The sequence below is a fragment of the Panthera onca genome, chromosome B1, assembly GCF_046562875.1.
Source record: "Panthera onca isolate mPanOnc1 chromosome B1, mPanOnc1 haplotype 2, whole genome shotgun sequence".
Classification (NCBI taxonomy): domain Eukaryota; kingdom Metazoa; phylum Chordata; class Mammalia; order Carnivora; family Felidae; genus Panthera; species Panthera onca.
In genome coordinates, this window is record NC_138342.1 from 118,445,622 (window position 1) to 118,468,323 (window position 22,702).

Below are 22,702 nucleotides of genomic sequence, written 5' to 3' on the forward strand. Positions count from 1 at the left end.
CCCTTTGCTCCCCTCCACCATCATCTTGTTCTTCCTGCAGTTACCTGGCCCCATGCTCACTCTAGTCTGTTCACCTGTTAACCGCCAGAGTGATAGAGTGATCCTGCAACAGCTGGAAAGCAGCTCTTACCACTCTGTCATTCAGAATACTCCAATCAATGGGCTAATAGCAAATAAAATTTTAAGTGTTTTCGGGGGCACCTGGGTGGCTCAGTCGGTTTAGCATCTGATTCTTGATTTTGGCTCAGGGCATTATCTCATAGTTCGTGAGTTCAAGCCCTACGTGGGGCTCTGCACTGACAGCACGGAGCCTGTTGGGATTCTCTCTCTCTTCCTCTCTCTCTGTCCCTCCCTTGCTCACGTTCTCCCTCTCCCTCTCCGAAAATAAATAAATAAACATTAAAACAAAGTGTTTTTGGAACCTACAGTAAACTAAGTTAGACAAAGCTGATTTGTTTTTAGAAACAGACAAAAGGAGTTTAAATCATGGGTTGATTTCCCATTACACTCTGAGTTAATAAACAAAGTCCTTAAAATGGCGTTGAAGGCCCCCAGAGATCTGGATTTCTGCTCTTCCTCTGATCACTTGAGCACATCACCCAATCCTCTCCTTCCCAGCCACCCTGGCCCGGACACTCCACGCAAGTTCCCAACTCAGGGCTTGGCTCATTGCAGCCCTTCCTGCACCTGGAAACTCCCCAGACCCCCTGGTTTGTGCTCTCCCTTCCTCAGTGAGGGCTCCCGATCTTGCCCCTGCACGCCTCTTCCCACACTCCTTCCCCCTTGCCGGTCCCACAGCACCTTCCTGGCACCTACAGCCATTCTTTGGCTGATTTGTGACTAGTGGCCCCATGCATGTGTAAGCTCCACAAGGCAGGGACTTTGTTGTTGTTCAGTGCTGAGTTGTTAATGTCCTAGAATAGTTGGCTGTTAGATAGTAAAGCTTAAGAAATATATGTTGAATGAATGAGCAAACTGAGAACATGATTTTTAAAAAATTTATTGTTGAGCTAGCTAACATACAGTGTAGTTAGTCTTGGCCTCAGGAGTAGAGTCCAATGAGTCATCACTTACACACAACACCTAGTGCCTATCCCATCAAGTGCCCTCCCCAATGCTCTTAACCCCTCACCCCCATCAACCCTCAGTTTGTTCTTCGTATTTTAAGAGTCTCTTATGATTTGCCTCTCTGTTTGCAACTTATTTTTCCTTCCCTTGCCCTATGGTCTTCTGTTAAGTTTTCAAATTCCATATATGAGTGAAATCATATGATGTCCTTCTTTCTCTGACTGCCTTATTTCACTTAGCATAATACCCTCCAGTTCCATCCACGTTGTTGCAAATGGCAAGATTTCATTCTTTTTCATCGCTGAGTGGAATTCCATTGTATACAGGTATACCACATCTTCTTTATCCATTCATCAGTTGATGGACATTTGGGCTCTTTCCATAATTTGGCTATTGTTGAAAGTGCTGCTATAAACATCGGGTTACATGTGTCTCTGTGAATCAACCCTCCTGTATCCTTTGGATAAATTCCCAGTAGTGTTACTGCTGGGTCGTAGGGTAGTTCTATTTTTAATTTTTTGAGGAACCTCCACATTGTTTTCCAGAGTGGCTGGTTCATTTTGTGTTCCCACCAACAGTACAAGAGGGTTCCCCTTTCTTCATATGATTGCCAACATGTGTTGTTTCCTGGGTTGTTAATTTTAGCCACTCGGACCAGTTTGAGGTGATTGTAGTTTTAATTTGTATTTCCCTGATGATGAGTGATGTTGAGCATCTTTTGATGTGTCAGTTAGCCATCCGGATGTCTTCTTTGGAAAAGTGCCTATTTGTGTCTTCTGCCCATTTCTTCACTGGATTTTTTTTTTCAGGTGTCGAGTTTGGTAAGTTCTTTATAGATTTTTGATACAATCCTTTATCCAATATGTCATTTGCAAATAGCTTCTCCCATTCCATTGGTTGCCTTTTAGTTTTGTTGACTGTTTCCTTTGCTGTGCAGAAGCTTTTTATCTTTTTTTTTTTTTAATGTTTATTTATTTTTGAGACAGAGAGAGACAGAGCATGAATGGGGAAGGGTCAGAGAGAGAGGGAGACACAGAATCCGAAGCAGGCTCCAGGCTCTGAGCTGTCAGCACAGAGCCCGACGCGGGGCTCGAACTCACGGACTGTGAGATCATGACCTGAGCCGAAGTCGGACACTTAACTGAGCCACCCAGGTGCCCCCAGAAGCTTTTTATCTTGATGAGGTCCCAATAGTTCATGTCTGCTTTTATTTCCCTTGCCTTCGGAGACATGTCAAGTAAGAAGTTGCTGTGGCCGAGGTCAAAGAGAATGCTGCCTGCTTTCTCCTGTAGGATTTTGATGGTTTCCTGTCTCATATTTAGGTCTTTCATCCATTTGGAATTTATTTTTGTGTATGGTGTAAAAAAGTGGTCCAGTTCCATTCTTCTGCATGTTGCTGTCCAGTTCTCCCAGCACCATTTGCTAAAGAGATTGTCTTTTTTCATTGGATACTCTTTTCTTCTTTGTTGAAGATTAGTTGGCCATATATTTGTGGATCCATTTCTGGGCTCTCTGTTCTATTCCACTGGTCTATGTGTCTGTTTTTGTGCCAATATCATACTGTCTTGATGATTACAGCTTTTAATACAGGCTAAAGTCTGGGATTGTGATGTCTCCAGCTTGGTTTTCTTTTTCAACATTATTTTGGCGATTCAGGGTCTTATGTGGTTCCATACAAATTTTAGGATTGTTTGTTCTAGCTCTGTGAAGAATGCTGGTGCTATTTTGATTGGGATTGCATTGAATGTGTAGATTGCTTTGGGTAGTATCAACACTTTAACAATATTGTTTTGACAATCCATGAGCTTGGAATGTTTTTTAATTGTTTCACATCTTCTTCAATTTCTTTCATGAGCTTTCTCTAGTTTTCAGCATATAGATCTTTCACCTCTTTGGTTAGGTTTATTCCTAGGTATTTTATGGTTCTTGGTGCAATTGTAAATGAGATCGATTCCTTGATATCTCTTTCTGTTGCTTCATTATTGGTGTACAGAAATGCAACTGATTTCTGTACATTGATTTTATATCCTGTGACTTTGTTGAATTTATCTACCATTTCTAGCAGTTTTTTGGTGGAGTCTTTCAGGTTTTCCATGTAGAGTATCATATCATCTGTTAAAAGTGAGAGTTTGACTTCTTCTTTGCCAATTTGGATACCTTTTATTTCATTTTGTTGTCTGATTGCTGATGCTAGGACCTCCAACACTATGTCGAACAACAGCGGTGAGTGTGGACATCCCTGTTGTGTTCCTGATCTCAGGGGGAAAGCTCTCAGTTTTTCCCCATTGAGGATTATATTAGCAGTGGGTCTTTCATATATAGCTTTTATGATGTTCAGGTATGTTTCTTCTATCCTGACTTTCTTGAGAGTTTTTATTAAGAAAGGATGCTGTATTCTGTCAAATGCTTTTTCTGCATCTATTGACAGGATCATATGGTTCTTATCCTTTCTTCTATTAATGTGATGTGCCATATTGATCTGCAAATATTGAACCAGGCCTGCAGCCCAGGAATGAATCCCACTTGATCATGGTGAATAATTCTTTTAATATACTGTTGAATTTTATTTGCTAGTATCTTGTTGAGAATTTTTGCATCTATGTTCATAAGGGATATTGGCCTGTAATTCTCCTTTTTAGTAGGGTCTTTGTCTGGTTTGGGAATCAAGGTAATGCTGGTTTTATAGAATGAGTCTGGAAGCTTTCCTTCAATCTCTATTTTTTTTTGGAACAGCTTGAGAAGAATAGGTATTAACTCTGCTTTAAATGTCTGGTAGAATTCCACTGGGAAGCCATCTGGCCCAGGACTCTTATTTGTTGGGAGATTTTAGGTAACTGATTTAATTTCTTCGTTGGTTATGGGTCTGTTCAAATTTTCTATTTATTCACTTTTGATTTTTGGTAGTGTGTGAGTGTCTAGGAATTTGTCCATTTCTTCCAGGTTGTCCAGTTTGTTGGCATATAATTTTTCATAGTATTCTCTAATAATTGTTTGTATTTCTGTGGTATTGGTTGTGATCTCTCCTCTTTCATTAGTGATTTTATCTTAACATTTTTTTAATGTTTATATATTTTTGAGAGAGAGAGAGAGAGAGAGACAGAGCACAAGTGGGGGAAGGACAGAGAGAGAGAGGGAGACACAGAATCCCAAGCAGGCTCCAGGTTCCGAGGTCCCAGCAAAGGGCCCCACACAGGGCTTAAACTCAGGAACCTGAGATCATGACGTGTGCTGAAGTCAGACGGTTAAACAACTGAGCTACCCAGGCACCCCTTTCATTCATGATTTTATCTATTTGGGTCCTCTCTGTTTTCTTTTTGAGAAGTCTGGGTAGGGGTTTTTCAATTTTGTTTATTCTTCAAAAAAAACAGCTCTTAGATTCATTGATCTGTTCTGTTGGTTTTTTTGATTCGATATTGTTTATTTCTGCTCTAATCTCTATGATTTCTCTTCTTTTTCTGGCATTGGGCTTTCTTTGCTGCTGTATTTCTAGTTCCTGTAGGTGTGAGGTTAGGTTCTGTATTTGGGACTTTCTTGCTTCTTGAGATAGGCCTGGATTGCAATGTAAATTTCTCTTAGGTCTAACTTTGCTGCATCCCAAAGGGTTTTGGACTGTCATGTTTTCATTTTCATTTGCTCCCATATATTTTTTAATTAATCCTTTAATTTCCTGGTTGACCCATTCATTCTTTAGTAGGATGTTCTTTAACCCCCATGTATTTGGGGGCTTTCCAAATTTTTTCTTGTGGTTGATTTCATGTTTCAGAGCGGTGTGATCTGAAAATATGCATGGTATGATCTCTATCTTTTTGTACTTGTTGAGGGCTGTTTTGTGACCCAGTATGTGATCTATTTTGGAGAATGTTCCATGTGCACTTGAGAAGAATGTGTATTCTGCTGCTTTTGGATGAAAAGTTCTGAATATACCTGTTAAGTCCCTCTGGTCCAATGTGTCATTCAGAGCCATTGTTTCCTTATTGATTTTCTGCCTAGATGGTCTGTTCATGGTTGTAAGTGGAGTATTAAAGTCACCTATAATTACAGTATTATTCTCAATAAGTTTACTTATGTTTGTGATTAATTGATTTATATATTGCATTCTTCCACAGTGGGGGCATAAACATTTACAATTGTTAGCTCTTCTTGATGATTAGCACGTATAATTATGATATAATGCCCTTCTTCATCTCTTGTTACAGTCTTTGTTTTAAAACCTAGTTTGTCTGATAAAAGTATGGCTACTCAAGCTTTCTTTTGACATCCAGGTGCATGATAGATGGTTCTCCATCCCCTCACTTTCAATGTGAATGTGTCCTCAGGTCTAAAATGAGTCTCTTGTAGGCAGCATATAGACAGATCTTATTTTTTTATCCATTCTGATACCCTATGTATTTTGATTGGGCAGTTAGTCCATTTACACTCAGAGTGATTATTGAAAGATAGGGATTTAGTGTCATTGTGCTTTCTGTAGGTTTCATGATTGTGGTGATGTCTCTGGTCCTTTGTAGTCTTTGCTGTTTCCACTCACAGAGTCCCCCTCCCCCCACCTCCCCCCCCCCCCCCCCCAACCCCTTAGGATCTTCTGCATGTCTGGTTAGCGGTCATGAACTCCTTTAGTTTTTGTTTGGGAAAGCCTTTCTCTCCTATTCTGAATGACAGTCTTGCCGGATAAAGGATTCTTGGCTGCATACTTCTCCTAGTCAGCACATTGAAGATTTCCTGCCACTCCCTTCTGGCTTGCCAAGTTTCAGTGGATTGGTCTGCTACTACCCTTATGTGTCTACCCGGTAGGTTAAGACCCATTTATCCCCAGATAAAGAGTTCTCTCTTTCTCTTTGTATTTTGCCAGCTTTACTATGATATGTTGTGATGTTGACCTGTTTTTGTTGATGCTGAAGGGAGTTCTCTGTGCCTCCTGGACTTGGATGTTTGTTTCCTTCCCCAGATTAGGGAAGTTCTCAGCTCTAATTTGTTCAAATAAACCTTCTGCCCCCTTTTGTCTCTCTTCTTCTTCTTCTTCTTCTGGAACTCCTATGATATGGATATTATTTCATTTCATTGAATCACTTAGGTCTCTAATTTTCCCCTCATGGTCTAGTAATTTCCTGTCCCTCTTTTTCTTAGCTTCAACATTTTCCATAATTCTATCTTCTATTTCACCTATTCTCTCCTCTGCTTCTCCCATCCTTGCTGTCACTGTATCTAGTTTATTTTGCATCTCATTGACAGCATTTCTTAATTCATGGTGACTATTTCTTAGGTCTTTGATCTCTGCAGCAATATCTTCTGTTGTCTTCTATGCTTTTTTCAAGTCTGGCTATTAGTCTTATGACTAATTAGTATTATGACTAATAATTTTAGTCTTATGACTGTAATTCTAAATTCTTGTTCAGATATATTGTTTATATCTGTTTTGAGCAATTCTCTGGCTGTCATTTCTTCCTGGAATTTCTTTTGAGGGGAATTCTTCCATTTCATCATTTTGGCTAGGTTTCTGTCTTTTACATGTTTTAATAGTTTGTTATATGTGCAGTAAAAATGCCTGATTAAACAAACAAACAGAGCATAGAAAGGAAGAAAAAAGAAGGGAAAAGAGAAGGAAAGAAAAGAGGGAAAAAAAACAGACTGACATACAAAACCACAGGACAGCTGTCTGTTGGTGCCTGGGGGAGAAGCTGTCTGGTTTGATCCGTGTCAGTCCCACTCTGGTAGATAAGCAGCTACTAGGCATGGAGGGGCAGAGTTTGGTGTAAGCGGTCCTGCCTCCATCCGGGGGCCTCTGTCCTGTTCCCTGACGCCCCACCATGTTGGTGATGGGGAGAAAAATGGTGAAACTTCGATCTCTCCTCCCTGGATCAGGTGTCCCAAACCACGCTGTTCAGGCTGCCCTGGCAGAGCAGTGCCGGCATTGGTGGGTGGCTTGCCCTGCTCCACCGTCTCCTGTGTGTCCCAGATGCTCAGCTGGGATTCAAATCCTGATCCCGCACCGTGTGAACCCAGTTCTGGGGTAGCACCACTCCGCCTAGCTGTTAAAGGCCTCTGGCTGGCGCCTGCAGGCTCTTTTCTCCTTGGGGGGAAGCAATATACCCTGTCCCCACAGTACTCAAGGGAGGGGACTGCTCTCTCCCAGAGTGCCCCCCGAGATCACTGCTGTGCCCCGGGGGGTGGCTGCCCTCCCCGCTAGGTGAGCACATGTGGCAGCAGCTTCGGTCTGGAGAAAGTCCTGCATCCCTGATAACTCTGATCTTCAGCTCTTAAGGCTGTTCTCAAAGTAGAAACTGTCTCTGTCTGTACTTTTCTTTCTCCTGTGGTTGAAAGGTTCCCCACGGTCCGGAGAGGTTTCTCTCTTGTCCACATACAATCCCACACTTCCCGATCTCTCTCTCTCTTCCTTTTGTCTCTCCACAGAAGGGGTCCCCTCCCCTCCGTGCCTATGCTGCCGCTGCTTTCTCTCTCCCAATTCACAAACACTCACCTCTGCCTCGCCAAGCTGTCTCCTAAATCCGTGATTTTTCTGTCACTCCGCAGACCGTGTTTCTGGGTGTTCTAAGTGTTCTGACCTCAATACAGCTGTGTTTGAGGGACGAGGGAAGTCCCGGTCCCCCTACTTCTCTGCCATCTTGGAGAGTCCCTCAGAACCTGATTTCTCAAGTAAACACATGCTGGCTTAGTTGTTCTCACATCAGATATTTGGAGACTGCTTCGTAAGCATCTGCTAGGATACACTTGCTGGTCCCCCAAAGCCTGTCATGTACATGAGAAGCCAGCTAGATGTTTCACTCATTGAACAGTCGAGGACATGCATTGCATACCCTGGTGTGGTCTGTCGGTGTCCACATGGTGCAGACTATGTGGGGGAATGGCGAGGGCAGGTCCTGAAGAATTAGGCCAGCTTCCTGGGACATGGTATCTTCGTTGGGGACTTCTTGGAAGGAGGCAGTCTTTGGCTATGCCCGGAAAATGGCATTCCGAAGCAACAGGGCCACAGTTAGTGAGCTTGTGCCATGGGTCAAACGCAATCTTTTGTTTTGTTTCAGTTTTTTTCAGGCATCATTGTTAACGCAATTTTACACATAAGGAAACTGAGGCACAAAGAAGTCAGGTCACACAGTTAGGACATGGCAGAGCTGGTTTTTTCAACCTAAGATGATGATCAAAGTTCTCTTAGCCATTCTCTCCCATTCCTTCGTTCAATTTATTGAATGTTTACTATGAGCCAGCTGTTAAAGATCCATCAGTGAAGGAAACAGACTAAAATACATGCCCACCTGGAGCTGACAGTCTACAGGGAGAAGACAATAGACAAGCATGATAGATACTAAATTACATAGTGAGTTAGGGGTGACACATGGTATGGAGACAAAGAAAGGAAGGTAAACTGGTTTGGGGATTCTAATTGCAATTTAAGTGGGTGGCCAAGGAAGCCCTTATTTCAGTGAAGATCTGAAGGAGGGAGAAAGCCCTGCAGCTATCTGGGAGGAAGACACCCACAGGTCCCAAGAGGGGAGCGAGCCTGGCATTTCGAAAGACAGGCAGGAGCCAGTGTCTGCACTCGAGGAAGGCGGAGGGAGGGGTAGCATGCATCATGCAATCTTTTCAATCCCCAAGCAACCCTGGGCAGCGGGTTTTATCCACATTTGCCAGAGTGCAACCTAGAGTCCAAAGTCACACAGACAGTGCCAAAGCTAACTAACACCAGGTTGACTCAAAAGCAAACAATCCATTAAAAATGGGCAGAGAACCTGAATAGACACTTTTCCAAAGAAGACATACAGATAGCCAATCGACACATGAAAAGGTACCCAAGATCACTAAGCATCAGGGAAATGCAAACCAAAGCCACAATGAGATACCACCTCACACTTGTCAGGATGGCTAAAGTCAGACAAGAAAAAACAAATGTTGGCAAGGATGTGGGGGAAAGGAATCCTTCATGCACTGTGGGAGTGTCCGTTGGTGCAGCCATTATGGAAAATAGTATAGAGATTCCTCAAACAATTAGAACTCGAACTACCAAATGACCCAGCAATCCCACTTCTGAGTATTTATCCAAAGAAAACCAAACGCTAATTCCAAAGATGTATGCACCCCTATGTTCACTCCAGCGTTATCTACGATAGCCAAGATATGGAAACCACCAAAATGCTCATCGATGCATGGATGAATGGATAAAGAAGACGTGGTATTTATGCACAATGGAATACTGATCAGCTGTTAAAAAGAATGAAATCCTGCCATTTGTGACAACATGGATGGACCTAGAAGGTATGATGCTAAGTGAAATTGGTCAGAGAAAGACAAATACCATATGATTTCACTTTTGTGTGAAATCTGAAAAACAAAACACACACACACACACACACACACACACACACACAACACACACCGACACAAAACAAACAAAATAGAAACAGACACATCAATACAGAGAACAAACTGGTGGCTGCCAGAAGGGAGAGTGTAGGCTATGGGCAAAATAGGAAAAAATAAAAATAAAAATACCAAGCAAAAAAATCAGTCTCACTGTAGAGCCCAGCTCCTTCCCACCACCTGGTCCTCCCGGTGCCACCATCCTCGGGCAAGAACAGGGAAGTCTCGTCACTGAGGAAGCTTCGCGTGGTGGAAGTGAGGAGTGAAACATAAGATGGGACAGAGAGGCTATGGCAGAAATCCAGGCAGAGAGGTGTTGGAGCTCTGGACCAGGGCAGGAAGCAATGAGAATAAAAGCATGGGAAGCTGGTCTGTGTATCCCATGGATTGGCCCAAGGAGGGACCATGGTCAGGGAGACCGGCTGATTGGCTGGCTAAGCAAATGATCGAGGAAAAGGAAGACTCCGGTTATTCACTGATGGTCTTAACATGTGAAGGGCAGGAGGAGAGAGGAGATCCCACAGTTGTGGTTAAGAGAACAGCCTGGGGCCCAGCCATCCGGCTTCATATTCTGCCTCTACCACTTCCATGACTATTACTTAACTGCAAGTTACTTAACATCTCTATGCCTCAGTTTTCCCTTCTGTAAAATGGAACAATAGCAGCAGCTATAGCACATGGCTGTTAAGAAATAATCTAAATATTTAAAACTGCCTTATACACTCTACATAAGTGTATCGTTTAGAACCTCTCTCATATGCACCACTTGAGAATTCTCTAAATTGATCTGAAGTAATTTAAAAATCCTTTCATTTATTTAAAGAGACTAACCTCCTTTCTTCTCTTAAGAAAATAAAGCAAAACCTGTGTCGCAGATGAGGCAGATACTGTGGGTGGTCAGCCTGTCATCTCTCCTTTCTTTCTTGCTGCCAAAACCCCAGCTTTGTTCAGGCCAACCACCCATCTCCACACAGCTATATGCTTCAGTCAGATAATCATAGCACCCCCATGGGCCTTGCTAAATGATTAGTTTAGGTTTCCTCAGTGGTAGAGATCACAGAAGAGACTTTCCTTTTTACCCACTGGATGCTGCCAAATCCGGCTGTGAGGTCTGGAACTGCAGCAGCCATGTTGTAATTGTGAGGTGAGCTGGCCCCTGAGGGCAAATCTGACAGACTGAGAATTGCAGAGCAGAAAGATAGGACCTGGTTGAGCTGCTGAATGATTAACTCCAGCGTCACTCAACAGTGTCTTGCTTTGTGAGGGTCTTACACGTGAAGTAATAAATCTTTATTTCTTAAGCCATATTGAGTTGGGTTTTTATGCTTCTTGTTTTTATGTTTCTTAAAGCTGGAAGCACTCTGACACTTTGAAGTAAAAATTGGGTAGCAATCTAGATAAATCCATTCATTTTTTTCTTTGTACCCTATAAGAAGTGAAGCTCTAATTTCAAAATCATAGCTTTTGCTTTTCATAAGCAAACAAAATTTTAAGAAAAACATATACCAATACATTGCAGCAGACAGAGTTTGCATTATCGTTTTATATAAAAGGCAACAGTTGCTTTCTAAAATATTTTTGGGGTAGAACTTTCTTATTGAACCATCCCAAATTAGTCAGATGCTGAGCTGAAATTAAACGTCCACCACAGCAGAAGTGCCTTCTGAACGGCTGCTATCTAATTCTGGATATGACCACTGAAATAATTTCAAGTCTAATATGAACTAGCAGGCTGAACAGTCTGAAACATTAAAACCTAAAGAAAGATATTTAGTGGAAGGTACATGTGGGGACGATTACTGAGACCAAAAGAATGTGGTCTCGATCTTCCTCACCTTACCTTATTCTACAACCTTTGACTCCACACCAATTTTAATGCCCCCAAAGTCGCCTGAGCCTTCACTTTTGAGATTTTAGCTTCTTAGACTTACCCCGTTAGCATTTAAATTTTAATCTCATACCCCTCTCCTGCACAAGGAGGAAGAATACTAATATTGTGTGTTAGTGGGTGAAACTTCGCCTTAAAGATCCAGCATATGGAAGTGTCTCTATCCAAGTGATGAATCTGATCCAGCATCAGGTTGGATTTAATCATCTTACTTGCTTCAGTCTTCTTCCTAGGAGGTGTGATAAGATCAAAGACTGGGCAACTGAGGGAGAGAAGATAAAACAGGAGGTCTCACCGCCTGCTTCAGTTTAATGTCTAACTGCCCTTCACGTAGTACCACCCAGCTTACTACAATCCATTGCTTTGGGTCCCTGGGCACAAGGCACAACTAAATAGCAAAGTATTATTTTTACATATGGTGTCTTTGGCTTTTGTTCCTTGGGAATGTTGTAGGGGCAAGTTTGGGAATGCGAGCTGCGATCTGGGGAGGAGTCAGGGGTTGCCGGTTTCCTCAGCTCAAAGCTGTCCTAAGGTCTCCACAATCTACTGCAACATCTCACAAAATTCCCATTATCTTCTTTAAACCATGAGCCGAAGCTTCCCATCCTTCAGGTATTTCGCCTGGTCATTTCATTTATATCCAATACCCTTAACCTTTATGTAATCAACTAGACCCTCTTGTGTGAGGTTGATAATTCTTCTGGATTCATAGGTACACGTGGAGTCGTGCTAAATACAAAGCTCCTAACCATTTTATACCCCTCCTCCCCTCTCCTCTAATGCTTTGAAAATGGCAAATGGCTAATCACATTTTAAAATAACTCAAAATGTAAAAGTTGGCTTAGTAATTTCGACATACAATAGACATGTCATAAGAAAAATGCTACTGCCTTTCCGCCCTAAATGACAAAGAAAGACACTGACAGATGATTGTATATTTTGTTTAATACTTGCATTGTTTCTATAGCGCAATTATAGCAATCTTTAAATTTACTTTTCATTACAAATATTTGTCAAGTTTTGTTTCAGAAACATTTTTCCTACTCTCTTGCACATGCACCCAGACACACTACAAAAAAACTCATTCATAACACAGTAAGGGCAAACATTATTCATGTAAACATCTTTCATTAATTTCCCATAATTTAAAAAAATCATAGAATCATAGATCTTGAATAAGGCTCATAGATTTAGTTCAAATTCCACAAAAGACCAATCTTTTGTTAACTGTGACGGGGTTAACTTTTGGTTGCAATGAATGCTGAAAGCATACCCCTAGGTTCCAATCCTTAAACATACCTCACAACCTAATAAATGCATTTCAGGATAAAAGGAGAACATAGAAAACGCAAGAGGAAACCTTTTGAAAGAGGGAGTTCAGACCATGAACCTGATTTCTTCTATAGTAAGCAGACATCACACACCCCCGTGGTTTCCCAATGCAAGGATCGAAGTTAATTATAGGAACCCAAAATATAACCAAGTCACTATGTTAAGATACATTGGCGTGTGTGTACATATTGCTAGTATACACAGTGAAAATTTGTCATGTTTATCATTTCTTTATATCCAGGACCGAAGCAGAGGGAAAACAAACAAACAAACAAACAACCCACTCAAGTTGAATGCCGTTACAAAGGAGTTGTTCTAGTAACGTAAGAGTCAGGAGAGTTGGGAGGTATGTCCCAGAGATGTGATTGGTCTTGATATTAAAACGACTTCTAACAACAGTGTGTAAAGTCACAGACAGAGGAAGCAAGGATTTGCATTATCCGAGGACGTCTCTCTCTGGTTGAAAGTTTGGTGCTTGCGTGCATAGTCTCCCAGAGCTGAGACAGGAAATGGACTGTGCTGAGAAATGGGCCCCTTGCCAGCGGCTCCCTCCTCCTTCCTCCCAGTGAGGCGGAGGCCAGGAGGCAGGGACTGCTGGCAAAACCGTGAAGTTCCACCCTGGGGTCTGAACCCCAACTCCACTGAGGGCAGCCTCCCTGACATGTGTGACTAGGCAGTAAGGGTGGCGGTTGATGGTGGCCAGAAAACCCAGTTCTAAGGTTCCCACGGCCACATCTGGCTTCTGATTCTGCTGCCCTGCAAAGAAATTGTGCTCCGGATAACTGCACCAGTGTCTCTAATGCCTCTAATTCACTCGCGGGCCCTCAAAGGCCTGGAGTGATGTCACTTAAAGGTGGACACACCTCCATGAGCACCTAACTTACACCAGGAAGCGGCAGAGGCACTGGGGAAGCCTACAAGCTCTCTCCACGTCAGATGCAACAACGCAGGGCAGTTGCCATGAGTCAGAGTTATTTGTAGGCTTTTGAGTTTTAAAAATCAAAATTGACCTGCATTGTATCTCAATAGACTCAGGTAATTCTCACCAAAAATTTTGTAATTTGTTTAAATAGCACTGGAATAATTCAACTTCATTTAAATATATTCATTCTACCGTGAAAATATTTCATACAAACATCTATTTACATACAAACACATTAAAATTTGTGAAAAGGGTTTCCACCCCTGTGGTTGTATGGCTTGAAATAGTTTCATTGCTTTGAATATGTCTGCACACATTTGGCAAAATAAAACTATTAAAATTTAGTAGTTTTAAAATAAAAAAAGTGACAACAAGGCTCCAAATTCCTGAAGGGAAAGATCAAAGAAAACACAATCTATCAAGGTACCTCAAGTAGATGTAAATTTAATATATTTTGTGAACCTTTGATCTGTGGCAAATAAACATTACAACTATCAGTCTTGCAACATAGTTTTGCTTGTTTTTCTAAAAAAAAAAAAAAGATGCCTGGATTCTAAATCACTACTCTTAAGACAGAAACTTGAGGCAACTGTTTCAAAACAAGGCAAAACAGAAAACTATACTTTCTTGGAAGATCTTAAATGCACTTTGTAGTGAGTGATTTAAAATTTTATATATTAAAGGAAAGTTTCTATAAAGTGCCACATACTGTCTCACTGAGAAGGCAACCCTTGAATTCACTGTTTACAGTTACTGCCATTTTAATAGTTACAATTAAATGTTGTAAATGGTTACACTTTTGCTTCCACGTTGGCCTTTCCAGGTTGTTGGTGATAAGGAAATAGTTTTTCAAGTGTGAAGAACCCGCAGAAGGCAAATACATTTAACTACAGCCCCGGACAGGTTCAAAGAGGTCTTGAAAAACGAACTTCCTTCTTTGTTTCTCAGGTAGACCAGGGATGAAGCAGGTTAAAATAAGAATAGGTACTATGAAACTCAAGCCCTCCCTGCCTGTTGCCTCTTAATGTCATCGTTCCTTTGTGTCAGAAACTCAGTCCTTACCGTTGTCTTGTTAGTCCGTTCAAATGTCCATGTGGGACATACTCCTACAGATTAGTTCCTATTCCTAACTCTAACACAAGATAATATTTTGTCATAGAAAAGCTGCTAAGGAAAGATCTAGTCATGCAGGAGTTGGACCGAGACGGCTCTGAGTGAATCTCCTCCAGACGCACCCTCACGGGTGCCAGCGTGTTTTGGGAGAGCACAAAGTTATTTCTTTATTCCCCACCGCATGGAATCTTCCACAATTCTGCTGTGGTCATGATGCGACCAAAACTACCAGATTTGGCTGCTTCCTGACATGTTTCCTTCCACCGTGGATGTAAAGATTCAGTAGACAAATACATCCCGAGGCTTTCCCTGTCACACTTCGGCTCGAATAAGGAACAAACACGTTCCTTTCTCACCCGTTAATTCCTTATGGTACCTCAAACCACCACGACTTCTTTACCTACCTACAGAACACAGTGAACCTCAACCCCCCTCTGATTCCAGTCCATGACAAAGCCTTCCATTTGGGAGTAGGGTTTGGGGGGGGGGGGGTTGTGGGAGAGCAGGAGCGACAAAGCCAGGCAGAGACAGAGTAAATGGCCAGAGGTACGCACGGAGGGCCTCGCAAGAAAGGAGAGACGCTCAGAACAGGGAGGTAGAGCACGGAAAAGAGCGAGAGATCAGCTGGACGTGGACAGCAAAGATTCCTACAGACAAGAGAGGAAGTGGAAAGACATGGGACTGGAGAACAGGAGGAAGAGCCAGAAGGCACATGAAGAGAGGAGGGAGAAAGAGCGAGAGAGAGCAAGAGAGAGAGAGAGAGAGAGAGAGAGGCTTGGGTGTACTTACTGTTTCCCCCGATTTGTCTGAAGGTCACAGACACACTGCTGGGTTTTAAACTGAGGGTTGTCATTACATATCTAATTTGAAAAATGGGTTAGCTGGTACTCCTTACAACTCTTCAATGCCTTATATCAAAGGAAAGAAAGGAAGAAAAAAAGATTCCATTTGAGTGGGGTAGTTCCAATAACCCATCAGGTCAGAGATTACACCCCCCACTGCAGCCTCAGCAAGAATGACATTGTCCCCGGGAATGACGTCATTCGAGGCACAGCTGTGTTGGAAGTGTGACCGGCTCCATCCTGACCTCGCTCGCTGACCTGGCTCTACAGCTCAACTGGCCGAGGGCCAAGTAGAGCCATCTTTCTCCTGAAGACAGTCACTGACTTTGGGACGCATTTGAATTAAAGCACCTGTCAGAATACAAGTCCCGGGACTGTCCCTCTGTCGCTGTCTACAGAATGGTCTCTTTCTACAGAGAAGAAGCTATCCTATCCTGCTGCGTTTTCATCTAAAAACCCTATTGGTTCCTTTTGCGGGAGATCTTTCTGGCAGCCCTGACCACTTCTCACATGTGAACACTCAGCTCATCCTCCCTGAAACCACCGTCACCTGGATGCACGCCTTGCGCTGGCCACGTGCCCTGGCACTGCTGGGGGAGGGGGGGGAGCTCCAGGATGCTGGGCCCTGCAAAGGAGGGAGGGGCCCCTTCTGTCACTGAGGGCTGAATCCTGTGTCCAGGGGCCGCCTGAACTGAAAGTTGTGAACAGCGCTGGACGGAGCACTTTTGCTAACTTCTTCCTAAGAACAACGTGCACCTGACAAGAAGGAGCAAATTCTGTCCTGTTTATTTACTCCTCTCGCTGCTACCAAGCAATCCGTGCTCAGCCAGAGCTCCCCCACTGGCTTGGAAGGCTTTCGCTCTCGAGATGAAACCGGCTCAGGTGACAGGTGCCACCACCAGCGGCTGCATTTCAGAACCACCGCTGCTCTCCAGAACTTTCCAGCTGCCTTGTGGAGGCATCTGAACAAGACATGGCTAGGGCACGTGGTGAGGGTGCTGGCAAAAGCCCAGAACTCTCAGAATTCATTCAGAGCGATCCCAGATACGTTACATACCTAACTAGCTAAACTAAAAAAACAGGGGTTTTCTCCTTATTTCTGCACTTGTGGTTATACATGGCTCGCAAAATCGCTGAAATGCTATTGATATCATTGCTTTTAAACTATACAGGTATTACTCTTAATTCACAATGCTTTGAAGCAGGTAAGTGCTTTGAAGTTACAATAATGAAGAGTTTTAGTATTAAGGTTTAGATTTGTACCTAGTGATCAGTATGTCTCTCTTAACAGTAGCAATTAAAAAAAAAATCAACTTTTGAATTCTGTGTTAGAATTCTAGTTTGTTATTTGACTTTTGAATTCAATGCACTGTGCCACAAGCCAGACTGCTCTATGTTATGTACATTTAAAGTGTACCCGAGGAGAAGAAATTACTAGTACTATTAAAGATATTGCAAAATTGCCACAGTTACTGCTTAGAAGTACTAATTTCCCTCTCTCCTTTCTTAAAGTATATATTACAACTCTTCCATAACTTAACGCCAACAACGTAAACTCATCTCTTCTCACATCTTAAAGCAAAGGTATCTTTGTTTACATGCGAGAATAATAATTCTATAATAATACCCTGGCCCTATGAGCCAGTTCTTTATATTAGGACATAATAATGAAACAATGATATAGAAAGAGCCAGAGAGACCTACGCACTGGCACGGACACGAAATCCATTTGGAAGTTTTCTCTTATAAAAGATATAGCTAAGATAGAGAATGAGACTGAGGGGTGAAATGACTCAAAAAGTGGGGTTCTGTTAGCTAGGAAAAAAAAAACAAAGCCATTCTATTGCAAGATACAGATCAAAGGTTAAAAGGCAAATTATACTACATTTAGAGAATAAAAATGTAGTAATTCTCTATCCTCCACACGGCACATACACCAAGTGTGAAAACACACCTGGTGTTGGCCGTAGGAAAAAACATCATGGAAAAACCACTGGCTAAAAATGACTGAAAAGCCCCCTTTCCCTTTTTCAGTCTAATCATTTGGCATCTCTGAGTGTGGTACAGATTTAGACTTGAACCACCCAAGAACATCATGCTGTGTCAAGTGTTCGACAATACCTCTCAGTAGGACGTTGTTGCAAGGCTAGCTAATTTTAAATCTGGTATGAGTAATACAGTCAAGCCTAGTTAGTATGCGAGAAAGTCGTTGCTAACGCAGCGTGAGAGGATGTGATGTCACAGCATGAGCAGTCCCTGGTTGTCCCGTTGTCGGAAAACGTAGTGCATAGATCCAAGTTTCTATTCCAGGTCTCTGAAGCCCAGGGCTGAGCCTTTCACTTCTGCTGGGTGGCCTGGAAGGCCTTTAGCTCCACCTGGTACCACTCAGGGGCTTCAGGCCCACTCTTCCCCGGGGGACTGTGGTCATAGCCGTAGGCCACGGTGAGTTCCTCATCAGCCTCCACGGCTCGGAGTGTGCGAATGCATTTGATGGGCCCAAAGCGGGGGTGGACAAACCTAGACACCAAGATGCACACAGTCATTCCTGGGCCAGACCAGGAGGTTAGAAGCAAAGCCTGGGTGCGGGTGGGGGTGGGGGTAGGAATCCCCCACGAGCTCTTCCCCGGGCACCACTGGTAGGTCCTCAAGTGTGGCCCACGTATCGGCCAGCATCAGCTTCTCACCTGCGAGCAGCTAGACGTGGAGAATCTCAGCCCCACCCAGACCTGATCTGGAATCTGCATTTTAACAACAATTCCAGGTGATTCGTGTGCACGCTCAAGTTTAAAAATCTCTGTTCTATCTTTTTGAGCATATATGGCACTCTGTATTTATAAACCAACAATCATGGTCAACCACAAAAATCTGTCCTTAATGAGAAACTGGATCCAGAGCAGCCGGTCGGCATTTTGGCTCATGTGGCCCGTAGCAGGCGATGAGCCGGCTGTACCTTGTGGGCAAGGCTTTACCAGGATGCTTTGGGAGCTGTAAGGAAGAGCCCTCCGGACTTTTAAAAGCAAAAAACTCTGTATTCCACCTATACAGACAGAGGAAGTGTTGTTTTCTAGCATAAAAGTAGATGAAGATTTCTTTCCAAGAGGGAAGCCTAGACCTCTGTCCCAGCCTGCCTTTTAAATATTTCCCTGTGAAGCATCTTGTGAAGGGAGCAGCTGTGGGTGTCTCAGAACCTGAGGCAGGGCTAACGCTATGGCTACGTTCCTCTACCAAAGGCTCCCAACCCGATCACTCCCATAACACCTTCGGGAGAATAGGAGATAAGTAAGTAACAGACTTAGCTCACCTAACGGCTTCCGAAACCCCAAATGGATATATACATATATGTAAGGCATGGCCAAAAAGAAATTTGCTTTATTTCTATATGTATTGGTCAAATAAATCTCATTCGTTTATAGTCACATTTTGAGCAAAGGACATTGAGACACCAAAGGAGAAGTTTCCAGACCCTAAGTCAGATTGGCACATGCACCATGATAGGAAGTACTTGGCTAGTTCCCTCTATTGGTGGTGAGGAAAGGAGTGTGTCTGTGGTTTAGGGACATCTTTTACGTGGTGGACAAAGGAACAACCTCACCCTCACTCCCAGGGGTCTCTATGTTCACCCCACGTGGGTGTCATCTTTCCTGGAAAGCACTCTTGACTCAGGGTCAGAAGACTCTGGTATGAGTCCTGGTTCGACACGTTATTACTGCCCCCTCTCAGAGAGCTTACTTCCATATCTCTGAATCTCACTTTCCTTACCTGCAAATTCATGGTAATACTAGTAATCCTAATCCTATAAGAGTTGTCATCGTGACAAAATAGGATCACATGTATAAAACATCTCACACAATACTTGGCACAGAGGACTCAGCTACTCTAAGTGACTACATGTGCATTGTGTGAGCATGTGCACGCGCACAGAATTCTCACACTGTGCCCCATCACAGACATCCATCCCTGCCCCGGGAACTCAGGAATTCCTTATGAAAATCATAACTCTTTGTCTCTAAATTAAAACATTTCATGAAAAAAATAAGACCCCTGGGGTGCCTGGGTGGCTCAGTCAGTTAAGCGTCCGACTTTGGCTCAGGTCATGATCTCGGGGTTTGTGAGTTCGAGCCCCACGTCAGGCTCTGTGCTGAGAGCTCAGAGCCTGGAGCTTGCTTCAGATTCTGTGTCTCCCTCTCTCTCTGACCCTCCCCCGTTCATGCTCTGTCTCTCTCTGTCTCAAAAATAAATAAAGGTTAAAAAATTAAAAAAAATAATAATACCCCTGAAATGGAGCTCAAGCTAATCTTCTTGTGCACTGAAAAAGTCTGGGAGAAGCCTAAGACTTCTGTTACAACCCTCTTCTATTTTCATTTTCCTACTTGTTACTGTTATTTTCAAAGAGTAGAAAATGGACACCCTGAAAAAAACTCAATTTCAGGTGCTGATTCTCCAAGGCAAGCACTAAGGCACAACAATTAAGGACACTTAGCCACTTGGACTAAGAGGTCCGAGTTTCCTGTCCATGAGTGAGGGGACAGTAACGGAAGTTGCCCCACAGGGGTACTGGGAGGACTAAATGAGGTAATTCAGGAGAAGCTGTTTGCACAGCACCAGCCTAAAGTGCTCAGAAAACACCAGCAGCACGATTACTGGTCAAAGCAAACCTCTGCACCGAGTGGTTTGGCCCCTTGGTGACATGTTACCTATATTTACAACCAGGAAAGTAGTCCATTTGGCATTTTGTATCAGACTACAGCTTATGGGGATATTGTTTTGTTTATGTCAAAGTGTGCATAATAATACCAACGATTTTACAGACAAATGAATGCCGTGAATTGGTATCTGAATTTTTTTTTAAGTGTTTAGTTTTGAGAGACAAAGAGAGAGAGAGAGAGAGAGAGAGTGAGGGAGGGAGGGACAGAGAGAGAAACACAGAATCTGAAGCAGACTCCAGGCTCTGACCTGTCAGCACACAGCCCAACGCGGGGCTTGAACTCACGAAGGGTGAGATCGTGACCTGGTTAAGTCAGAAGCTTAACCAACTGAGCCACCCAGGTGCCCCATGTCTCTGAATTTTATATTATGATATATTATTATTCAGGTAGTCTTCCCATTACCCCAAACAACTAATATTTCACATTGGACTCAAAGAAAATAACCCTGAAGAGTACAGGGACTTGATTCTGCACAAATGGTTCCCTCCCTTGTCTCCTGTGCTCTCTTCCTTTTGGGGAGAAAAATCATGTCCTTGCAATGAAATCACAGAACTAATTTGTTTTGAAAGAGCAGTCTTAGTAGCATTTATTATCGCTAGTTACCACTGCTTTAAACGATTGTTGGTAAGCTGTGTGCAGCTTGGAACGATGCTTTGGCCTAACTCACACTGGCCACGAAAGCCTTGGAGTTAATAACAGTGTCAGTTTCATTTTACATGACACATGTCCTTTGCCATTTCTACCTGCCCTTTAAACAGCAGTTGTAGCTTCAGTACTTGTTTCTGGGTGCCAAGGGGAGCAAGTCCCTGCCAGAACAATTTTCGAGCCATCTCAGGGATGCAAGGAGGGACATTCAAATCCTGGCAATTTTCCCACAGATTAAATGCACAGGATCTAATCCTGCTTCTGTTAACAAGCAATACACTGAGGGATCGCAGGCTCTAACTGAGCAGAAAAGGTTGCACGCAGCTGCCTGGCCCCCAGGAGGATCTGGCATTCTCCAACTGAGCTAAGGAGATCAATGATGATGGTACAAGGAATCCCAACTATACCCTTCAAGGAATAGTCAGAGACGCTTCACTTTGGGAGGAGGACATTCAAGGGGTATAGAAAAACTTCTAAAATATTTGTAGGGCTGCTACGGGGAAGAGAGACTGGCATAGTGCCCGAGAAAGGGAAATGATTAGGGCCAAGGGCTGGCTGTTCCAGGAAACCCACTTAGTATGCACGGAAACAACATTCTAATCATCAGAGCCCAAAAGCTAGTTTCATAAAATCTTCAGTTTGTCCAGATAGCTGCCCTCAAGGGCGGCTCCCCGTCGATGGAGGTTTACAAGAAAAGGTTCTACGAGCAGGTGGAAGTGGAGGCTCAAACTCTGAGAGGTAGGATTATTTGGCTTTTTAAAATAAGAGCTTTGTTGAGATGCAATTTATATACCTCATAATTCACCCATTTGAGGTATACAGTTCAGTGGGTTTCAGTCGTGCAACCATCACCACTGTCTAATTTTAGTACCTTGCACCACCCTCAAAAGAGACCCCATGCTCATGCGCCATTAACCTCATTTCCCTCCACTCCCCCCGGCCCTGGGCAACCACTGATCTATATTCTGTCTCCATGAATTCTGCTGTGGTGGACAATTCATACCAATGGAATCATACACTATGGGCCTTATGTGACTAGCTTCTTGCACTTAGCATGATGTTTTCAAGGCTCATCCACATTGTAGCATGTGACAGTATTTCTTTCCTCTGTATTGTCAAATAATGCGGACTCTGATTTCAGGGGTCTTTTCCAACACCGAGACCTTGTGCCCTAAGCTCTAGCGTTTTATTTTCCTCCTTCCTTTCACACCTAAAAGAGTTCACTAATCTCCACTGTGCAGAACAATTTTAATTTTTCTAGTATTTCAAGTATAACACCACCCTTACTTTTCCAGAATGAGACAACGTAAGGACAAAAAAAGCATCAACCAAACAGTGCACACAAAGTATAGTATTTCTGTAGCATTTCTACCCTTCCAAGCACTTTTCCATTTCTTGGCCTACTAAGGCCAGAGGAGGAGCTAGTTAGATTCTGAGTTTCAGGTCATAACTGTGAGGGTCCTGGGAGGGTACTTGGAGGGAGCGGCCTTCTGTGGGGCAGGATGACACCTGTTACATGCCCTCCTCAGTCTCAGGGCCCTGGCGGATAGGACCTAGATCTGCCCTGGAAGCTCGGTGTCATACTCACATGTCGTAGATGCAGTTTGGAGTGAAGGAGTGATTTGCCTTGTGTCCCAAGGAGGCACAGTACTTGGATACATGGTTGTAGGGCTCAGGCACATCAATGACCGTTTCTTCATCGAGGGAGAGGGTATTCCCATTAAGGGCCCAGTCTCTGCTGTCAACCTGTAGAAAACAAGAAAGCAAACATTAGAGATAGCCATTCTCCCTAAATCTCAAAGAACATCAGCAATATTAA

General features: G+C 43.2%; 1 protein-coding gene across 1 annotated transcript in view; it reads right to left on the minus strand.

The window, feature by feature from the left end:
• Window positions 1-12,250: 12,250 nt before the first annotated feature.
• Window positions 12,251-22,702, minus strand: part of SETD7 (SET domain containing 7, histone lysine methyltransferase) — a 51,012-nt gene continuing 40,560 nt past the window's right edge. Inside the window, exons 8-9 of the mRNA XM_060654165.3 lie at window positions 22,472-22,629; window positions 12,251-18,049 (exon numbers count right to left, since the gene is read on the minus strand). Coding sequence (XP_060510148.1) covers window positions 17,869-18,049; window positions 22,472-22,629 — 339 coding nt within the window. The 3' untranslated portion in view covers window positions 12,251-17,868. The remainder of the gene's footprint in view (window positions 18,050-22,471; window positions 22,630-22,702) is intronic.